At 42.2% G+C, this 19,981-nt stretch overlaps 1 protein-coding gene across 5 annotated transcripts in view; it reads left to right on the plus strand.

Annotated features, from left to right (window-relative positions):
* Window positions 1–19,981, plus strand: part of Armc3 (armadillo repeat containing 3) — an 86,313-nt gene that overhangs the window by 15,293 nt on the left and 51,039 nt on the right. For all 5 annotated transcript variants that reach the window (XM_031369117.1, XM_031369116.1, XM_031369118.1 and 2 more), the window contains exons 5-8: window positions 909–977; window positions 1,452–1,627; window positions 6,014–6,208; window positions 10,948–11,131. In XM_031369117.1, the coding sequence (XP_031224977.1) occupies window positions 909–977; window positions 1,452–1,627; window positions 6,014–6,208; window positions 10,948–11,131 (624 nt within the window). The remainder of the gene's footprint in view (window positions 1–908; window positions 978–1,451; window positions 1,628–6,013; window positions 6,209–10,947; window positions 11,132–19,981) is intronic.

The raw sequence follows: 19,981 nt of genomic DNA on the forward strand, positions 1-19,981 counted from the left end.
TTTACAAAAATAAAATCCTAACTAAAACACACATCAATACAGAAAGTCTGGGATCAAGCAGGAGCACCTACTCTGATGGAGGGCAGCAAATTCTCCCCAGGAATCCAGAACCTCTGTGGGTTTATTATGTACAGCTCAGGAAAACTGAGGAAGAGCCAGAGGACCAGGACACCTACTGCAAAATATGCTCTTCTAGACATGACAGCGAAGTGGCTCTGATAAAAATCTCAACAATATGGTTTCTTAAACAAGACCTTGCATAACGACAACAGTCAATGTGCCAGTGTGGATGGGGGAATCCACAGAGCTCCATCCTTAGATGAAGAACTAAGGAGAGAGGATGAGTTAGTTTTCTTCAGGGACAAGCTTGATAGATATATAATTCCAAGTAGTCAGTTCTAAACACATGTTCATGTGAGTGACGGTAAGTTGTGTATACACACATAGACACAGACACACACAGACACACACACACACACACACAGAGAGAGAGAGAGAGAGAGAGAGAGAGAGAGAGAGAGGAGAGAGAGAGGAAATGGGGATGTGGAAGGAACTGGAGTGGGGTGGGGGGAAGGGTGGAAATGATGTAATATAGCACTCAGGTATAAAATTTTCAAAACAGAATTAATATAATAAACAAGGATAGGACTCAGTAAGTTAACTTGGCTAGTGTGTTCTAGGTGTATCTGGCACTTCCGCTGTTACCACACCTAGTGTTGATGAAGAGGCAGAGGCTAGTGGAGTAAACTGACCCAAGCATGAAACCTGACATCTCCTTATTGCATGCTTAAACCTCAATATTTTTATCTGTGAAATTAGGTAGAAGCTCCTGTCTCCTAAGGAAATGCTTTAAAGACATTGGCATTATTATTTTAATAAGCATTCATATTTTGTCTCTTCCTTTGTAGGTGATGTTAAAAAGCTATTGAGGGAGTTAGAAGTTATGAATTCTGTGATTGCTCAGCTCTCCCCAGAAGGTAACTTTGCATCCTACATTTATTTCCAAAATGAAACTGATTTCTTTTTACATTTTATTAAACTGCACATTAAAAAGAACTTATGAGCCATCAGCTGTGAATTGTCATTATAATCTTGCAAACCGCAGCGCAGTTTTCACTTTTCCAGAAAGTGTGGTGCGAGCAAGATTTGTGGAGCCTTTGTTTTCCAAAGCTCCTGTCTCTGTCTCTCTCTCTGTCTGTTTGTGTGTGTGTGCGTGCATGCACGCATGAGTGTGTGTGGGTATGTTACTAAAATCGAGTATGTCCAGAGAGCACTTCACCACTGCACTACATCCCTTCACACTGGAATCTCTGGAACGTCCTGCCCTTACCTGCCGAATGGTTAGGACCACAAGTGTGTGTCATCATTATGCACACACCTCTCAAAGCTGACTGTAAAGAGGAGCTTCTGCCAATAGCTAACAGGTCGTTTCATTTATTTGTGATGCACAGAAGAAGTTGTCATCCATGAGTTCGCTAGTCTTTGTCTCGCAAACATGTCTGTAGAATACACAGGGAAAGTACAGATATTTGAGCATGGTGGACTGGAGCCGCTCATCAGACTGCTGGGCAGCTCGGATCCGGATGTGAAGAAGAATTCTATTGAGTGCATCTATAACTTGGTACAGGTAAGGCTAACTTCCTTTTTGTTTATTGGATATTTTCTTTATTTACATTTCAAATGTTATCTCCTTTCCTGGCTTCCCCACTTCCAGAAACCCCCTATCCCATCCTCCCTCCCCCTGCTTCTATGAGGGTGTTCCTCCACCCACCCACCCACCCACGCACTCCTGCCTCCCTGCCCTCAATTCCCCTACACTGGGGCATCTATCGAGGTAAGGCTAAATTCTAAACAGTGTTTTGATGTTACTACAACTCAGTGCTAAAGGCTACATGCAGGAGGCCATGAGTTTTAGCCTCAAAACCATTAAAAAATAATGTTTGGGCAAAAGCCAGTTGTAAGGGATGGGGCTAGAGAGATGGGTCAGGGATTAAGAGAACTGGCTTCTCTTCCAGTGGATCCAGGACTTGTTCCTAGCACCCACATGGTGGCTTATAATCATCTGCAGCTCCAGTTCAAGGAGATCTGATGCCCTCTTTTGGTCTCTGTGGGCACTGTGTGCACATGCTACACAGACATGTAGGCAAAACAGCAATACACATAAAGTCATTTCAGAAGCCCACTATGGAATTTACCTTCTCCTCTAAAAAGGAAAAGATTTGAAGACTTACCAGTTGCACAGGGTTGTTCTCAGCACACTTAGCATTAATCACTCAAAAAAAATAATAATGGAAACTTCAAGTAGATGTCTTTCAGTTTTCCCTTTTTATAAGTAATTATCTACTACAAGAAAAGAAACACATTTCGGTTTTTAAAGAACAAAATGGCATGAATATTAAGTGGATTCATCTGAATCCACTGGGCTTGTTTTGAAATGGGAAATGTACAATTCATGTCAAATCTGGGAAGGGACAACACAAAAACCACAGCTCTCACCTCAAATGAAACAAGAAAGCTTATTCTAAAGCCTAACTTCAGTAACCTTGGCTGGCCTGGAAAACAGGGAGTCCCAAGTCCCCAGGAGGGAGCAGGCTGGCAAGGTTTTACAGGAAGCAGAATAAGGAAAAGTTACAAACCAAGGCACGCTTTAAACACTCTGGTGAGTCCACCATTGATGCAGTTTACTGCAAGATAGGACAATTTCCCCTATGGGCCTCAGAGAGTATCTGGGGCAGTCTTAGCTTTGGGATGGTAAGAGCTTATAGTATTCTAGAGTAATAAATTCCAAAAGATTAGTACCTATTATCCTGTTAGTTCTGATACGGGACCAAGGGGCCAGAACTAACACAAGGTAAGGTAATCAGGCTGTGGACCTGCAATGTTCCAACCTCTCCCTCCCATCATCGATGCCATGACCTCAGGCTTTGCAGACTCAGCTTCTTTCCGCAAGTTCTCATTCCTGAAAACAAGCCACTGAGGCAGTGTCAATGGCTCAGAGAATGAGGTGGCCAGTGGCCGAGGTTTTGGACCTTTCACTGTGAAAAACTGACATCTGATTCTTCTCGGTGCAATTTGCTATTCCCAGCAGCAAAGCGCCCTCTCATCAGGATGCCTTCCTGTATAGTAGAAAGTAGCTGCCGTGCCCTGCCCACGGTGCCGTTCCCTGTGTCCTGTCCACATCCACAACAGGTCCATTTAGAGCAGTGGTTCTCAACCTTCTTAACACGGTGACTGACCCACAATCATAAAATTATTTTCATTGCTCCTTCATAACTGTAATTTTCTTTTTCTTTTTCTTTTTCTTTTTTCTTTTTTTTTTGGTTTTTCGAGACAGGGTTTTTCTGTGTAGCCCTGGCTGTCCTGGTACTCACTCTGTAGACCAGGCTGGCCTCAAACTCAGAAATCCGCCTCCCTCTGCCTCCCAAGTGCTGGGATTAAAGGAGTTTGCCACCACCGCCCGGCATAACTGTAATTTTCTACTGTTATAAATCATAATGTAAATATATGATATGCAAGATATCTGACATACAATATGGTATGGTCTTTTGACCCATAGATGGGTGCGACTTGCAGGTTGAGAACCCCTCGTTTAGCGAGCCTTAGCAACTGTCCCTACTGCTTTTTCTGCTCGGGTTTTATAACAACAACCAAATTTGCCTGGTAAGCTTTGGGTCAGTGGAAATCCTAAGATGCAGCATGAGGGGTAGGGTAGATGACTGAGAGACAGTTTCTAGGCAGCGAGATGGAAAGAGGCTCAGAAACATTCGCAGCCTCAGCTGGTCCTGGCAACATGGCGTCTTCATGCTCTCGAAGCAGGCATCCTCGGGAGGAAGTCCAACCGCATCCTGCTGTCTGCAGTCCCTGGTCCCTCTCACCTCTCCCTCACCACCCCAGCTTACTCTTCTGTTGCTGTGATAAAGTACCCTCATAAAAGCAATTAAGGGAGAACGTATTGTTTCTGGCTCATAATTCAAGAGTATGTCCTCCACCATGGCAGGGAATTAATGGCGCTAGGAGCTTGCAGCTTCAGGTTACATCACATCCACACTCAGGAAGCAGGGAGCAACCAATTCCTGTGCTCAGCTAACATCTTCCATTTCATATAGTACATGATCCACCACCCAGGGAGTGGTCCCACAGACAACTAAGATGTATGTTCTCACATCAGCTACTGAAATCAAGATAATCCCTGAAGCTAACCTCAATCCGGAGAACCAACCTCTCATAGGTGTGCTCACAGGCTTGTCTCTGGGGTGATTTTTGTATTGTCCATAGTAGTCCATTAACATTGCCTGTCCAACTCACTCAGCAGACTTAAAACTTTCTATCCAAGGATTTGTGGTTTTAATCTCATGACTCCTTGTCTTTTTCTTTCAAGTGGAACTAAGAAGCATTCTCTTTACAGTTCTTCCTAACAGAAACATTGGGGATTAAGGAGATATTAGGGCCACAAGCTGAGTGGCTCAAAATAACAGTCAGTTCTAGGTCTAGAGGTTTAAAGTGTCAATGTTATCATTCATACCCTCCAGACACAGGGCAGAACAGCTCTTCGTTGCCCAGTGTTTTCCTGGTAGCCAGCACTCTAGACTCTGCCTCTCTTGTTTCCGTCCTCATGAGGACACTTCTCCTACCTTATAAGGACACCATTATGGATCCACTGTACTCCAGGATGACTCCATCTTGCCAAATCACATCTTCAGTGACTCTCTTTCCAAATCTGACCACATTCTGAGCCCCTGGGGGAAGTGATTCCACTCATTTTAAAAGCCGTCTATAACTTTTATGCTAGAAAGAAGCTGAATATTTAGAGATTAGGTGAAAGAGGAAGAAGGCTAAGGTGAATGTGGAAGCTTTCCCATCATTGTATGTGTGTGTATGTAAATATGTGGTGTGTGTGTGAATGTATGTGTGTGTTGTACATACATGTTTATGTGGGTGTGTGCACATTTGTGCATGTGAATGTAGAGGCCAGAGATCAATGTCCAGTCTTTTTCAATTATTCTTTACCTTATCTTTTGGGGACTCTCAGTACCCAGAGCTTGATGATGAAGATCAGCTGGCTCCAGGAATCCACCTGCTCTGTCTCCCTGGAGTTAGAACACAGGCATGCTTCAAGCCTGGCTTCTTTACATGGGTTCTGGATGTCCAGATCCATCTCCTCAGGCTTAAGTGGTAAACACTCAACTGACTGAAGCACGTTCCCAGCTCCTCTTTCTCCCTTAGTGCTATTTTAATTACATTTGAACTTTTAAAGATGTCATGATGTAGTAGTAGTCAGAGTCTGGGAGTTTTCTCCACTGCTCCATACAACATCCTTTGCCCCATGACTGTGACCAGGAGTGGTTCTTCATAAGCAACTGATTCTCTGAGATCATGTGTGTCTTAAGTCAAGGTCATGAATTTGAGAAAAATCCTGCCATAAATTTGCATACACATGAATGCCACAGCTATTTCACAAACAACCTCCTGAAAATAAAGAACTCATGCCATTATTTATCAAATACTATTTGTGTCTATCAGTGTGAAAGGAATTGTATTATGGATACATGTGGATATGGATATTTTCATGTATAGCTGTTTATAGAAGTTTGCAGTGGGCTGGAGAAATGGCTCAGTGGTTAAGAGCACTGACTGCTCTTTCAGAGGTCATGAGTTCAATTCCCAGCAACCACATGGTGGCCCACAACCATCTGTAATGGGATCTGATGCCTTCTTCTGGTGTGTCTGAAGACAGCTGCAGTGTACTCATATAAATAAAAAAGAAAGAAATCTTTAAAAAAAAAAAAAAGAAGTTTGCAGCATTATGAACCCAGAAGGTCATAGATGATGTTGAGTTCCTGTTCACAATGTCTGCATAAATATTTTGTTACTTTCCATTAAGAGTTTTCTTTTGTCTGTGAGTTATTTTGGAATCTGGAAACAAAGAGGGAAATTATAACATAGCTGCTCTCCATTGTGAGAATTGTGTCTTGTTGTAAAAATGACTGATATGCTCATTTGTATTTCACGGCAGGATTTTCAATGTCGAAGTACACTTCAAGAGTTAAACGCAATCCCTCCGATATTAGAACTTTTGAAGTCAGAGTACCCCATTATCCAGCTGCTGGCTCTTAAAACCTTGGGTGTCATCACATGTGATAAGGAGGCTCGGACAATGCTGAGGGAAAATCAAGGGCTGGACTACCTCACCAAGATCCTGGACACCAAGGTACTCACAGCATTCCAAGATGCCCTCAGGCAGGGATGCTTTTAATTCTAGTAAGCAGAGTTTATAGGAGCAATTCATTATTAGGTGTAAAGTCTCCCAGGCTGCTTCAAGGCCTAGCTATAGAGACCATCTAGGACTAATAGGAATGAAGTCTTCTGGCTTTGAAGGGCTAAGATTTTTTCTGAAACACCTACAATCAGTCTTTTGATCTCTCTGCCCATCATGATTTTCTGCGGAATGAGGCAAGCAGAGTGATCTACCTTACAAATACATTGAGAAACATTGGAGGTGAAGGTGGACAGTTCCTGCGGGGTTTGCCAGGAATGTATCTTCCACTTGAGGAGTCTCTGTGTGTCTCACATCTCCTGGTTTCAAACACCAATCTAGCAGGATGCTGCAGACCATGTAGCTGCATAGACTTGGCTCAGATCCACGCTGAAAGAGTCCCCAGGCTTAATTCCAGAACCAAATATTGATGTGTAGATTTCAGATCTGCTGCCTCTATTCCAATACATTATATTACACAAACTCTACTTGGCTTTTTTTAGAAAGTAAAGAAAGAGGGAGAGTCTAGGAAGGTAAAGGCTCCTTGAATACTAGGTTAATATTAGGTTTCAGATTAACCATTAGATTTTCTCCTAAAAAATTACAGACCTCAGAGATTATACAAAACTGAGAAAATAAAGCAGAGTTTCCCAAGCTGTCTGGACACAAGCCTGTTCCCTTGCCATAGTCATCTGTGTCTGATTCTGTGACACCCTGTTACCTTGTTTACCAGTTCTGTGTCGAGATTTTACATTTATGGTATAGAACTATAACAGTACTATAGGCTATGTACTGTACACTGTTAGAATTGTATAGAACTTTAACAGTACTATTGTTTTGTCCTATCAATTCATCCTATGATTTCAAATAGATGTAAATCAGAGAGGTTACTCTGTCCATAAATGCAGCTTTGTCTAATTGTGTCACAGTTCTATCTCCTGTCTTCTTGGAATTAAAAAAAAAAAAAGCATAGAAAGATGTACTCTGTATGGTACATACAGGTATTTTATGTATGTGATTTTATTACTTTCTCATTTCTTTCAAAGTATGAAAAACTATAAAATAACAATAATTACATCATTATACATGATAACTATATAATACATAATATATCTATGTATTAGATATATCTGTTTATATTTGTATTATTCTGTATAATATACATCATATAATTATCCTATATGTTTATGTCATTGCATGTATCAGATATATTATATATATCATATGTAATTACTGCGTCATTAATATCATTTTACAGATGTGAAAAAATGAGGCTGACAGGTTAAATACCTGTCTGTAGTCACAGATAGTGCAATTAAACACAGAAAGTTAAAAAATAGGAAGTATTTTTCAGACTACTATGGATATTTTATTTGAAAAAAATTTAAATTATATTAAAATACATAGAATGAAATATAAAAGTTCCTCTCTCATCCCCACCTAGGCTAGGGTACAGGGCTCAAAGTATTGTTCGTTATGTTTCCTATGCGCTGAAACTCCTCAGCAGGGTAATGAGGCCAACACAAAAGAAGGCTACAAAATCCTAACAAACCTGATAGCAGACCTGAAAGACAGAAAGCCCAAAGAGAGCAGGAAAATATTTATGCTAGTAATGAGCATTCATAAATCAATATAAATATAACTCAAGCTACAATACTTTCTGTGTGTATGTATGTTTACTGGTTTTGTGTGTCTCTGGGTGTATGTGTGCATATGGTGTCAGTGGGCACATGTTTGTGGAGGCCAGCGGTCCATCAGGTGTCTTCCTCAATTGCTTCCCCTTTATTTCCTGAGATAGTGTGTCTCACTAAACCTGGAGATGACAGAACTCAGCTAGACTGGCAGGCCAGCAAGGTCCCAGCGCTGGGACCACATACATGTATTCTCGGGCCCACTGGCTTGCCTAGAAAGCACTTCACAGACTGAGTGAGTTCCCTAGACTACTACAGTATATTCTTAAAGCATGAACTATAAAGAGTTAAATTATCAAAACTTGTGTCAAATCTATTCTTGGAAGAAGTGCAAAACAGCATTAAGGAACACTTTGATGGAGAGTTCCACCAAGCCTGTGGGTTAAAGCATCATTTTAATAGGAAGGTTTTACCAGTCCTGTGGTTTGTTGACTTGGTTGTAGTTACACATGGGATTAATTATTTGTTTTAATTTTTCTGGGCTACTGTTTTGATTTGGTGCCCTCCCCTTATTCCTCACTTCTGTCTTCTGAATAAAGATAGAATCTCTCTTATAATGCTGACTAACCTGACTAGCTATGTAGACCAGCCTGGCCTCTAATTCGCAGAGATCCACCTGCTTCTGATTTCTGCATGTAGACATAAAAAGAATGAAGACCAGACTCCGTCTTCGTCATTCTTAATGTTAAAACTAAATTATACTCTTAAAAATATCAAGGACAAAATCCTATATCCATCAAGGATGAAGCGACCATCCTGTGTCCATTGGAAAACACACCACACCTTACCCTGGAATGAGTGCAAAGTTAATAGGTGACATTTATTCTTCTTAACTTCCGAAACTTAGATCCTATGATAGAAAAGCAATGAAAATGAATATGGTTATAATTAGCCATCTCAAGTTGTATGATAAGAGGACAAGAGAGTACAAAACAAAGTTTTATGTTTAGATGCAGAGATACAGACGTGTATAAGCATCCCTAATGAAGAAGAAATACTGGGCAATTACAGCGTTTGCAGCTATAAACAGTGACAGGGTCTGAATGAAACCCATCACTACCTCCTTTTACTAGTCCAAGTTCCTTCTGCCCTCTCTGAACAAGAGCCTTCCCTGATCAGAGAGAGCTTTTAACTCATGACTCATCTTCATTGATGAAGACTAGAATGGACTGAGTCATTGTAAGTTTGTTCGCCTGTTTGGTTTTGGTTTTGGTGCGTGTGTGTGTGTGTGTGTGTGCGTGCGTGCGTGCGTGCGTGCGTGCGTGCGCGCGCGCGTGCGTGCGTGCGTGCGTGCGCGTGCGTGTGTGCGTGCGTGCGTGCGTGCGTGCGTGCGTGCGTGCGTGCGTGCGTGTGTGTGTGTGTGTTGAGACAGGGTCTTACTGTGTAGCCCCTGGCCTGGAACTTGCATCCATCATTTACTTTGTCCTCCTAATTGCTAAGACTGTGGCTTACACCACCACATTTGGCTCTTCATTTCAAGCAGACTGGGTAATTGTTCTTTCCAGTGTCTTTAATCACAAGTACGGTAATACCAACAGACGCACTAAGAGACCTCGTATTTTCTAGACCTTCTTCCCTTTGATTGGCAACTCAACTTTCCATCTATAGTAACTGTCTTCTTTGATTATTGATTTGGGGCATGGAAGCCCAAGCTGTCATGGGGCAGCCTTAACTTCTAATTCATTATGATCATTTGTTTGTCCTGGTGGAAATATTCCTTCCTTTGGAAATAAGATCTCTGGGTCAGGAAAGCATAAGTTACAGGCACAAGAAACAAAAGTTTCACCAGAGAGCCATTAAGAGTGATGACAAGAGGGATCACCCAATACCCATGCCTTGCTTCCAGGACCTGTGAATCCTAGCTAAGGGAGAAGTAGGACTGTATGTCAGACACTGATTCAAAGCACATTCAGCTTTGTGTAGGGCATCGATGCAGCTCTGCCGAGTCTGACCACGCTGTAGATGATGTACCGGTCTTCCAAAACCCATTCAAGAACTCCATCGTTGTCTTTACTTGAGGGTGGCAGAAAGATAGCAGGACCAGGGCATTTTGTGAGCAAGGGCCCCTGCTGCACTTTTCAAAAGTGAAATCCTTGATCAGAAATGACATGAGTGGAATACAGTATGGGGTAATCTCTGCTGCACCTCTCATTTTCAGTTTAGAGAGGCTACAGGTTTGCACTGCTTTGGGAACCCCTGGGATTCTTCCATCAAGCAGGCCACACTCCATGTTTACCTTCAGCTTCTGTCTTATTCCCAAAACTACCTCCACAAACTGCAGGTTATAGCTCAGGGATAGAAAGTGTGTGCCTAACGTGGGCAAGGGCCTGGCTTCGTATTGAGTACTGCCTAAAAATACTATACTTTTTCCTGAGGATTTTATATTTGTATTTAATGGAAGATAATATAAGTTATTTCAGTTTGCTGTAATTACTGGCTATTTTCTTCATTATTTTACCCATAAAACATTTTGAAGTAAAAGAAATGAGAAAAGGAGAGACAAGTGGCTTGGGATGCATTGTTGATAAGGACTTCTGCCTCCTTGGGCTCTGTCAACACAAAATTAAGCACACTATGTTCAGATTCATTAGCACAACCGTGGTTGGCTGAGTGTGAAATGTCCCCCACAGGCTCATGTGTTTAAACACTTGGTCCCCAGATGGTGCTGCTGCTTGGCAAGGTCATGGAAGCTTTAGGAGTGGAACCTCGAGGGAGCAAATGCATCACTGGGGGGTGGGCTTTGAGGGCTTATAGCCTTGCCCCATTTCCTGTTCTCACTCTGACTCTTGACCACCCCTGCAACATGAGTGGCTAATCTTTTATGTTCTGGGCCATGATCGACTGTGTCTCTTTGGAACTATAATCTGGAGTAAAACCTTCTCCCTCTAAGTTGCCTTGGTCAAGTATTTTATCATACCAGACTGTGGATCAACTGAAAGGACAATTTTCAAGCTGTGTCTGTTTTTTTGTTTGTTTGTTTGTTTGTTTGTTTTTTATGATTAGGAATTGAATGACCTTCATGTAGAAACGCTTGCAGTGATAGCCAACTGCCTGGAGGATATGGATACAATGGTGCTGATGCAGCAGACAGGGAGCCTCAAAAAAGTCCTGTCATTCGCAGAGAACTCCACAATTCCTGACATTCAGAAGAACGCAGCCAAAGCTATTACCAAAGCAGCTTATGATCGTATGTATCCCCTTACCACAATCTCGGCATACAGCTCCCCTTTGGATTCTTGATGTTGATCAATACTTATAAACAGAGAAAAGCAGGCCCCAAACATCTCACTGCCAACAAGTTAAAATACAGATTGCTTTGTCAGGGGTAGGGTGTTACAAACTTAACACTTTTTATAATTCCATTTTTGAAAAGCATTCATTATGAATTTAAGCTTTAAGTTTTTATTTCTCCCCAAATCAGAATACCACAGAATGCATGTGGTATTTGAGATTCTGAGAGTGTGGTTTTGAGAGATCATGCTCAGAATGACATCCAAGGACTGTCAAGTGTCAGCTGGAATTTAGCAGTGCCATATCATACAGCCACAGAAAACAATATGCTTGTTCTATGTGCATAACACATTTTTCATTTCTGCAACAAGCTGTGTTGTTACAAGTCTGTAAAACAAGAGTGATTAATTACATCCCAATCACTGAAGATGCAATGATAGCTTTAATATATGGGGGGGGAGTGTTAATAAAAGATGGGGACTTATTTTCCTCTTCCTCTGTCACTACTCTTAGAAATGTGATGGCAGCTTTGAGTGTTTTTATGATTTACATTCTAAACATATATACTCACATCTGAATATATGTCTGTGTATATGTTGTGGAGAACATTTTTTTCAGCCCACACTGGATTTCCTAAAGGCTCAACTTTAATGTAGCAAAGAGAAGCTCACTGTATAACGTAAAGTTACCATAGTGGGGCTTCATGACTTACACTGTCTGACACCAAATCTAAAGACAGGCTGTAAATTAGGAATTTTTTTAATATCAGAAATGTTTGTGAGGGGGTACATTAAAGAAACTGCCAAAACAGCCCCTCCATTATGGGAAAGATTTTTACTGTGAATAAGAGAGAGAAAACACCTAGAGGCAGCTGGAAGAGTCCAGAGCAGAGAGGCGCAAGCACCGGCCATGGCCAGGGCTGTCTGTGAGAGGCAAGAGACCGAAAGAGAACAGCAAAGACTGCAAGATAGCAGGAGAGAATGTGAGAGTGGTGAGCTCAGCTGGCAGGTGACGGGTAAGAGGGAAGGATGGGATGCTGGCACGAAGGGAGGCTTTGAAATGCATAAGGACTTGTGAGTAGGGACACAGGAGTCTGGAGGCCAGCATTGTCGTGAAACCACAGGTACATGTCAGTGAGGCCACATGTCCCTTCTGCCAGAGGCAGGGCAAAGGACTCCTGGTTGGGGGTTGGGGGAGAAAACCTGTTTTACAAGTTTTTCAGGGATGCTGGTTTTCATCTAGCCACCAGACATCCTTTATAGTCCAGATCAAGTTTATGTCTATGTATGTGGGCTGCTTGAGTCCTAACAGGTCAATATTGACTTGTCCCAGTTCTAACCGTTGACGCTTAGGTGTCATCACACTGGGCCAGTTCTGTTTTCTCACTATTCCAGGATTCTTGGTGAACTGAGACCCAATCACACCGAAGCGGTATAATAGGTTGTCACAAATACTGTCACACCCAACAAGCTTTGCATATTCTTCTCTGAGATTTGATATGGCTGGGTCTTAAGTTTGTTCAGCTCCTGCTAGTGTAGTGATTGTCTACATTTTATGGTGATTGTATACAGTGAGGGAGGACACAGTTGCTCTAAGATATGGTTGAAGGGAAGGTTTTTATTGTAGGTATGAGGGGGAATATAACCAGAGACATCTAGCAGGGAGAGAAAGTAGTATATTGAACAGTAGCTAGCAGAGTGGTCTTGGCCATGAAAGGAGAGGTGGGGTGAGTGAGAGGAAGAGAGAGAGAGAGAGAGAGAGAGAGAGAGAGAGAGAGAGAGAACTCCAAGAGAGCACAGTGGCTGAAGTAGCACAGGGTTATGTAGGAGTGAGACGCTGGGGGAAGAGAGGGCAGGGTGAGAAGAACCAGCATGCTGCCCGGACTCTGTGAGAGGTAAAGGGGATGCAGGGAGCCTGGAGGCCAACATGTGCTTTGGTATGTTAATGAACACCAGGGGTAGCCATTTGCCCCACATTTGTCTTGGACAATGATCAATCATGTGACAGAATTGGTGGGACTCCAGGCAGAGTGCCTGGAAGGCTAGGCTCAGGACTAGTTTTGATACTGTTACCCTGGCGACCTGCTTCCGTGGATGTGAGGGAATAGCATTCTCTACAAACCTGTCCATTCAGCCATCCATTGGTGATTTTCTTTCCATAAACTGAGACTCACAAAGATGTGTCAACGGTGCTTGTGGAAACACAGGATCTACTTTGGAAGAAGTCCACTCCATGAAAACTCAGGGTAGACAAATGTTAGGTTCCAATAAGTACTTATAAACCAGATGTGGAATCAATTTCTGAGTAAAGAAGATCTGGACAGGATGTTTACTGAAAGGAAAGGCATGTGAAGGCTCGAGGAACACAGAAGGTTCCAGATCTGGAAATTTGCAGAATGGCTGGTGAATGGAACACAACAGAACACTGAGCACATTGGTTGAGGCTACAGAAGCAGTGTGGAATCATTATAAGCCATGTTTGTTGGCATTTAGTCTAGGCTCCGGCCCACAGTTACCTGGCAACAGCTAGGTGTCCCTGACTCACTATAAAAAGGGGTGTTAACTCCTCCTCACTTTCTCTCTCTCTTGCTCTCTTGCTCTCTTGCTGGCCCCTCCTCTCTCTCTTGCTCTCTTGCTCTTACTCTGTCCTTTTGCATCTTACTCCTCTCCCCATTCCCCTCCCCCTCTCTTCACATGCTCACAGCCGGCCATTACTACTCTATTCTCTCTCCCTGCCTTTCCCCCCCTCTCCCTCCCTCTCCCTCCCTCCCTCTCTCTCCCTCTCTCTCTCCCTCACCCTCCCCTCCCGTGTGTGTGCATGTGTGTGTGTGTGTGTGTGTGTGTGTGTGTGTGTGTGCTTACTCCTTTAACCTCCTCCCCTTGCCCCGAATAAAGTCTATTCTATATGGTCATGTGACTGGTCCCTCAGGGGGAAGGGATGCCTCAGCACGGACCCACAGAGGCACCCCCTCCCCCCACACCCTACACATCCACCAAACATAGTCTTTCTCTCTTTATTTTTATAAAACACAACAACTATATTTAGCATTGAGGAAGAGGCACAGAAGAGGCAGTGAAGAGGGAACATTGTGCTTTGCACTCTGTAGAGAATGGCACTCTTGCTATAAGGTTACAAGATTGGAAGCATGTATCGTCCAGCACAGAGGACCAAGAGGAGGTTGCTATGGTGATCTAGGTGAGGTATGAAGCTTACCTGGTAGGACTTGGGGGTGAAACTGAAAGGAATAATGCTAGCTTAGCATACACGAGGGCCAGCAAAACACACAAACATACAGAGGCACATACATGCATGCACTCACACACAAACAGACACAGATGCATATATGCTTGCACACATATCCAGACACACAGGTACACACATAGGCACAAAGACAGACACATGTATACCTGCATACACACAGACACACACACGCACACACAGGCACACACATGAACATACATACAGGAATATGTCCAGAAGGTAAACTGACAAAAAGACAAATAACATGTTTCCTTACATGTAGAGGCTATGACAATGTCCCCACAGGGGTAGAGACTAGAACAATGTCACCGGAGTCTGTAGTACGTCTGGGAGAGGAAACTAAGGAGGGGAGTGTAATGTTGTACAGCACAGCAGGATAAAATGCTTGACAACAATCATTTCAATGCAGTCTCTAGAGAACACTTTGAGTGTTCCAACCTCAGTGATAGATATCTGAGGTGAGGGATTTCACCTGACTAGTTTACTACACAGTGTATACATGTACTAAAACACCACATGGGACACTGTGTATAACTACTATTAATTACGTTATGCCAATTGAAAAGGAAATATACATCAAAGATCATATTCCATCCTCCTACTTTGACAAATATGGACAAATCATTAAAAGTCTTAGGGCTTGGTGAGGGGTCAGTGAGTAGCGTGGCTATCGTACAAGAATGAGGGCTGAGTTCAGATCCCCAACACACACAGAGGTTACATACACCTGCAGTCTCAACACAGGAAGGCAGAGATCAGGGGACTAGCCAGCCAGTCTAGCCAATTGAGCTCCAGGTTCAGTGAGAGACCAGTCTCAAAAAAATAACTTAGGGAGCAATAAAGAAAGATATCCACTGTTGACCTTTGGCTTCCATAAATATAGATGTAGGCATGTGCCTTCCCTGTATATGCACACACCATGCATACACCACAAATGCACACTTACACAAGTCTTGTGTATGATTTTAACATGACTTAAAGTTGGTTATAGAATATATAGGCATGCAGACAAACAGGCAGACACACACACACACACACACACACCGATATACATGGTGCCTTGGCACAGATGCAGTGAGCATATGCTCAGGGTGCTAAGCAAGTAGAAGCCCTAGCTTGCCTTGGCCAGAAGCGAGGCTCTGTAAGCCCTTGTGGAATGGTGACATGGGCTTGGGAGGCTCTGTAAGCCCTTGTGGAATGGTGACATGGGCTTGGGTGGGTGGGAGGTGGTACCCAGGTTGAGGCCAGGTGTCTGACTTTTTACAACTGAGAATAATACAATGCAACACCAAGAAGTGAGAACCTAGAAGGGGCACGAGTTTTATTTGAAGAAAGGGAAACGAGTGCCCTCTTTAAAACTCTGATTAAAATACTAGCAGTATAAAATTAACTACAGTAGCCATTGCTAGGCACAGAGTTCAGTGGCATTAAGCATGTTCAACATTCTCTGGCCCTTCCCATCTGCAGTGCGTCACCCAGAATGACACAAAAGGTGACTCTGTTCATTGTCTCTACTTTATCCTTACAGATCTGGCTGCTGCGGTCTCTTTGTGCCCTTAGGATCACACGGCATTTGTCCCCTGGTGACTGTGTGGCACCCAGCATGCTGCCCTCATAATTCCCATTCATATAATAGCATGTGTCAAGATTTCCTTGTTCTGAATCCTTTTGTTGACACCACGTTTTGATCTATTTGTCCATTCAGCCCCTGATGGGCAGTTGAGCTGCCTTTGCTTGTAGCTACTGTGAATGCAGCCTCTTTTTGAGTGCGTATAAACAAATATTTCTTTGAGTCTCTGCTTTCACTTCTTGTGGTGTGTACCAGGGAGGCTTGCTAACTCATATGCTAATTCTATTTATAATGTTTTGAGGAACTTAAATTTCTTCATCCCCAGGGACAGTGTTCAGGGTCCAAGTCCCTCCACATGCTGGGCCAACATTTGTTACTTTGTTTGGTGATAATAACTGTCCAACTAGGCACACGATGACATCTCATTGTTGCTTTTCTTTATATCTCCCTAGTAATTAGCAATGTTAACAAACTTCCTCACCTGCTTACTAACTACATGTAAACCATTATCAGAGAAATGTCTCAGCCTTTTATGTACATGAACGCATGCACACACGTGTGTGTGGAGGCCAAGGAACAACCTCAGTATCCTGCCTCAGATAGTAGGCACTTCAGCTGCTGCTGCTGTTGTTGTTAGGCAAGATCTCTCACTGGCCTGGAACCTGTCAGGCAGTCTAGGCTGACTGACTAGCTAGTTCCGTGCCTCCCTCTTGCCAGTGCTGGGGCTGCAGGCAAGAGTCAATGCTGCTGGGTTTATTTTTAACCTGTGTTCTCAGGTCTTTGTGTTTAGCACTTTTACTGAATGAATTCTCTTCTGGGACCCATTTTTTTACCTTTTATTTTGAAACAAAGTCGCACTAAGTGCCCAGGCCGAACTTGAACTCACCCTGAAGATCAATAGGCCTTAAACTTTCGATCCTTTTTTTCTTCATCCTCCCAAATGGGTGGGGTTTCAGGCCTAGCTTTGCTTTGACATAGAGCTGTAGGGATTCTTTGTGTACCATGGGTACCAGTCCCTTCTCTGTGATTAGCTGGGACTTTCTCCCATTTTGCAGTTGTCTTTTTACTGTTGATTGTGGGTTTTGATGCTTGTGTGGTTTTCATTTTTATACAGTCACACTCATCTATTTTCAGCCTCATGGCTAAGTGGTTTTAACCAAATCCATTGAAATGAAGGCTTTCTGTTATTCAAGAGTTCCATGCTGTAAGTGTTTACCGTTTGGCTCCTGGCCTGCTCTGAGCTAATTTTTGCAATTAATTTAAGGATGTTTCCAACTTCTCACTTCTGTATGCATATAGGCAGTGTTCCTAGCAGCATTCGTTGGAATCCATTTCCCCCTCTAAAACATGACGTTATATTCAGGCACACAGTCTTTGAGCTCTTTGTAGCTCTCAGTGTCTTCTGGCTCTACTTGCTTTTGTCAGATCTAAAATAGCCGTTTTTCAGCTTCAAGTCGTGTCTCCTCAGTCTTAACTCTAGGATCTAATGACTAAATCTGTGTTGACTCCGTCTCTGCTTTGTCACTGTATTGTTGCCAGAGCCAGGATGTTCCTGCAGTTCAGATTCCCCCTGTGTCACGTCTCAGGCCATCCTGGGTCACTCTCTTACCTCTTCAGGACTCTCTTGTCCTGAAGACCCCTCCTCCCTTGAAGTGTGTAAATGAGTAGTATGAAGATCATCTTTTAGAAGGCACTGACACTTTCTATAATATGAAGATAGTCTGATTTGGGGTGATTTTAAATTTCTGTCTTAGGAAGCAATCATTTAGTCAATCTCTTACCCACATGGACTCATAGATCTGACCCTAAGAGAGTGAACTACAGTGACCCAGGCCACTTTCTGAGTTAGGACAAGAGCTCAAAATCTTTCCTCTTAAATTGTAAGGGTTTTTTTTTTTTTGTAGCGTTTTTAAAAATTAATTGTTTCGGTTTACAGTTTTTAAAATGCAATTCTTACTTTGAGATTAGCGTGGCATTTCCTAGAATGTAGTTAAAGTGTACACATGGTTGTAAACCTAACAAGGCTACTCTGCTTATGAATGGGCAAGCATTTTCTACATGCCTTCTGCATGAGGGGCACCAATCCTGAAAATAAGCATTATGCCAGAATTGGGAAATGAATGAGCAGATAGCAGATGCATTTCCTATAGGATATCAGACTGGGTACTTATACTGTCACATTCTGTTAAAGCTAGTTGGCCCATCACAGAGGAAGTGTAGGCTAGGTGCTCCTGGCCACATAGTATCTGTTGCAATGTTAAGTAACTTTAGTTTACTTAATACTGTCTCATATTAGCTTCTAATCACATTCATTCAGCCTCTCAATTATGCACAACAACTTTAAATTCTAATTTAATAGTAAGATCATTAAATATTATCAAAAAAAGGTTTTGGGAAGCAAAACATTATTTAAATGTAAGACAGTTTAGATATTGTATAGTTGGGATAAGGGAACAATCAGGAACCATGAGCAGCCCACGGCTGAGAGATGCTGAAAAGCTGCAGCCCCTGATAACCGTCAAGGGCAATGCAAAGATATAGGGTGAGATTTACTTATACAACTACTGTATTTGGCCAGGCAGTGCTGGTGCACGCCCTTAATCTGAGCACTTGGGAGGCAGAGGCAGGTGGATTTCTGAGTTCGAGGCCAACCAGGGCTACACAGAAAAATCCTGTCTCAAAAAACCAAAAAACAAACAAAACAAACAAACAAAAAACCAACTACTGTATTTGAACTTAGTTATGACTTCGTTGTTTTCCATACTTTACTTTTCTATGTATTTTGAGAGTAGATTTTTAAAACTTTTATAGTTAAGTTATAGCAATATAACTACAGGTAAATATGCATATGTATGTATGTATATATGTATATGTATGTGTGTGTGTGTGTGTGTAAAGGTATAATTATATGAGTCCTGTCATCAAATAGTTATGAGCCTCTCTTTTTTAAATATCTCTTCACTATGACATTTTATTTTATCTATATTTTACATTTCTAAACTAAATTTCTAGGTAAATCAAGTCTCTCGGTCTATACCATCGTTTCCTGGGCTAATGCTGGCCTTCTTAACATTCTATTTTGTTTTTTATTTGGTACCTGAGTGCTATTTTTTTAAATTGTTATTACAGTATATTGGAGATTGTGTAGACTGTGTGAATTCAACTTGTTACAGCCAGTTCTCTCCTGCCATGTGGGATCCACCAGGCTGTCTCACAAACAAATGTGCTATGTTTGTGAGTCCTCACCTCTGGATATGTTTGCTGTCTCTGAATGTGTTTGACAGTTTAGCTGGGTGTGGAAATATTGGAGAACATTTCTCTTTGAATCTTGCTTTTGTGGCTTCCCCATCTGAACTCTGCCAAATTTTACTTTTCTGTATATATTTTTTTCGTATTTGGGTAAAATCTTGTTTTCATTAAATTCAAAGGGTCTGGGGATAGAGATGTAGCTCAGCAGTCAAAAGGTCTTGCTGCTCTTGCACAGGACACAGGGTCAATTCACAGCACATGAATGGTAGCTCAAATCAGTCTATATTCTAGTTCCAGAGAGACAGTGTTGCCTTCTGGCCTCCAAAGACACCAGGCAGGCAAGTGGTGCATATCTACGCAAGCAGAATACTCATACACATTATACACACACACGCACACGCACACACACACCCCCACACACAGAGGCATATAACTTTTGAGACAGGGCTTCTCTGTAGTCTTGGCTAGCAGTAAAGCTAAAGACCAGGTTGGCCTCAAACCCATGAGCTCCATTTGCCTCTGACTCTTTTTTTTTTTAACATTTAAAAACATATTTTAATTAAATAGAATTGAATCACATTCTTGTTCCCCTTTTGTACCACTGCTCCTCCCATAGACGCCCCCCTTCAATACCTACAATATCTTTTTTGTCATATTTTTTAAAATATATAAAATATTATAACAATAAAAATAAGTATTATAAAAGTTGTTTGATATAAAACAACA

Source organism: Mastomys coucha, unplaced genomic scaffold, assembly GCF_008632895.1.
Source record: "Mastomys coucha isolate ucsf_1 unplaced genomic scaffold, UCSF_Mcou_1 pScaffold15, whole genome shotgun sequence".
Taxonomy (NCBI): Eukaryota; Metazoa; Chordata; class Mammalia; order Rodentia; family Muridae; genus Mastomys; species Mastomys coucha.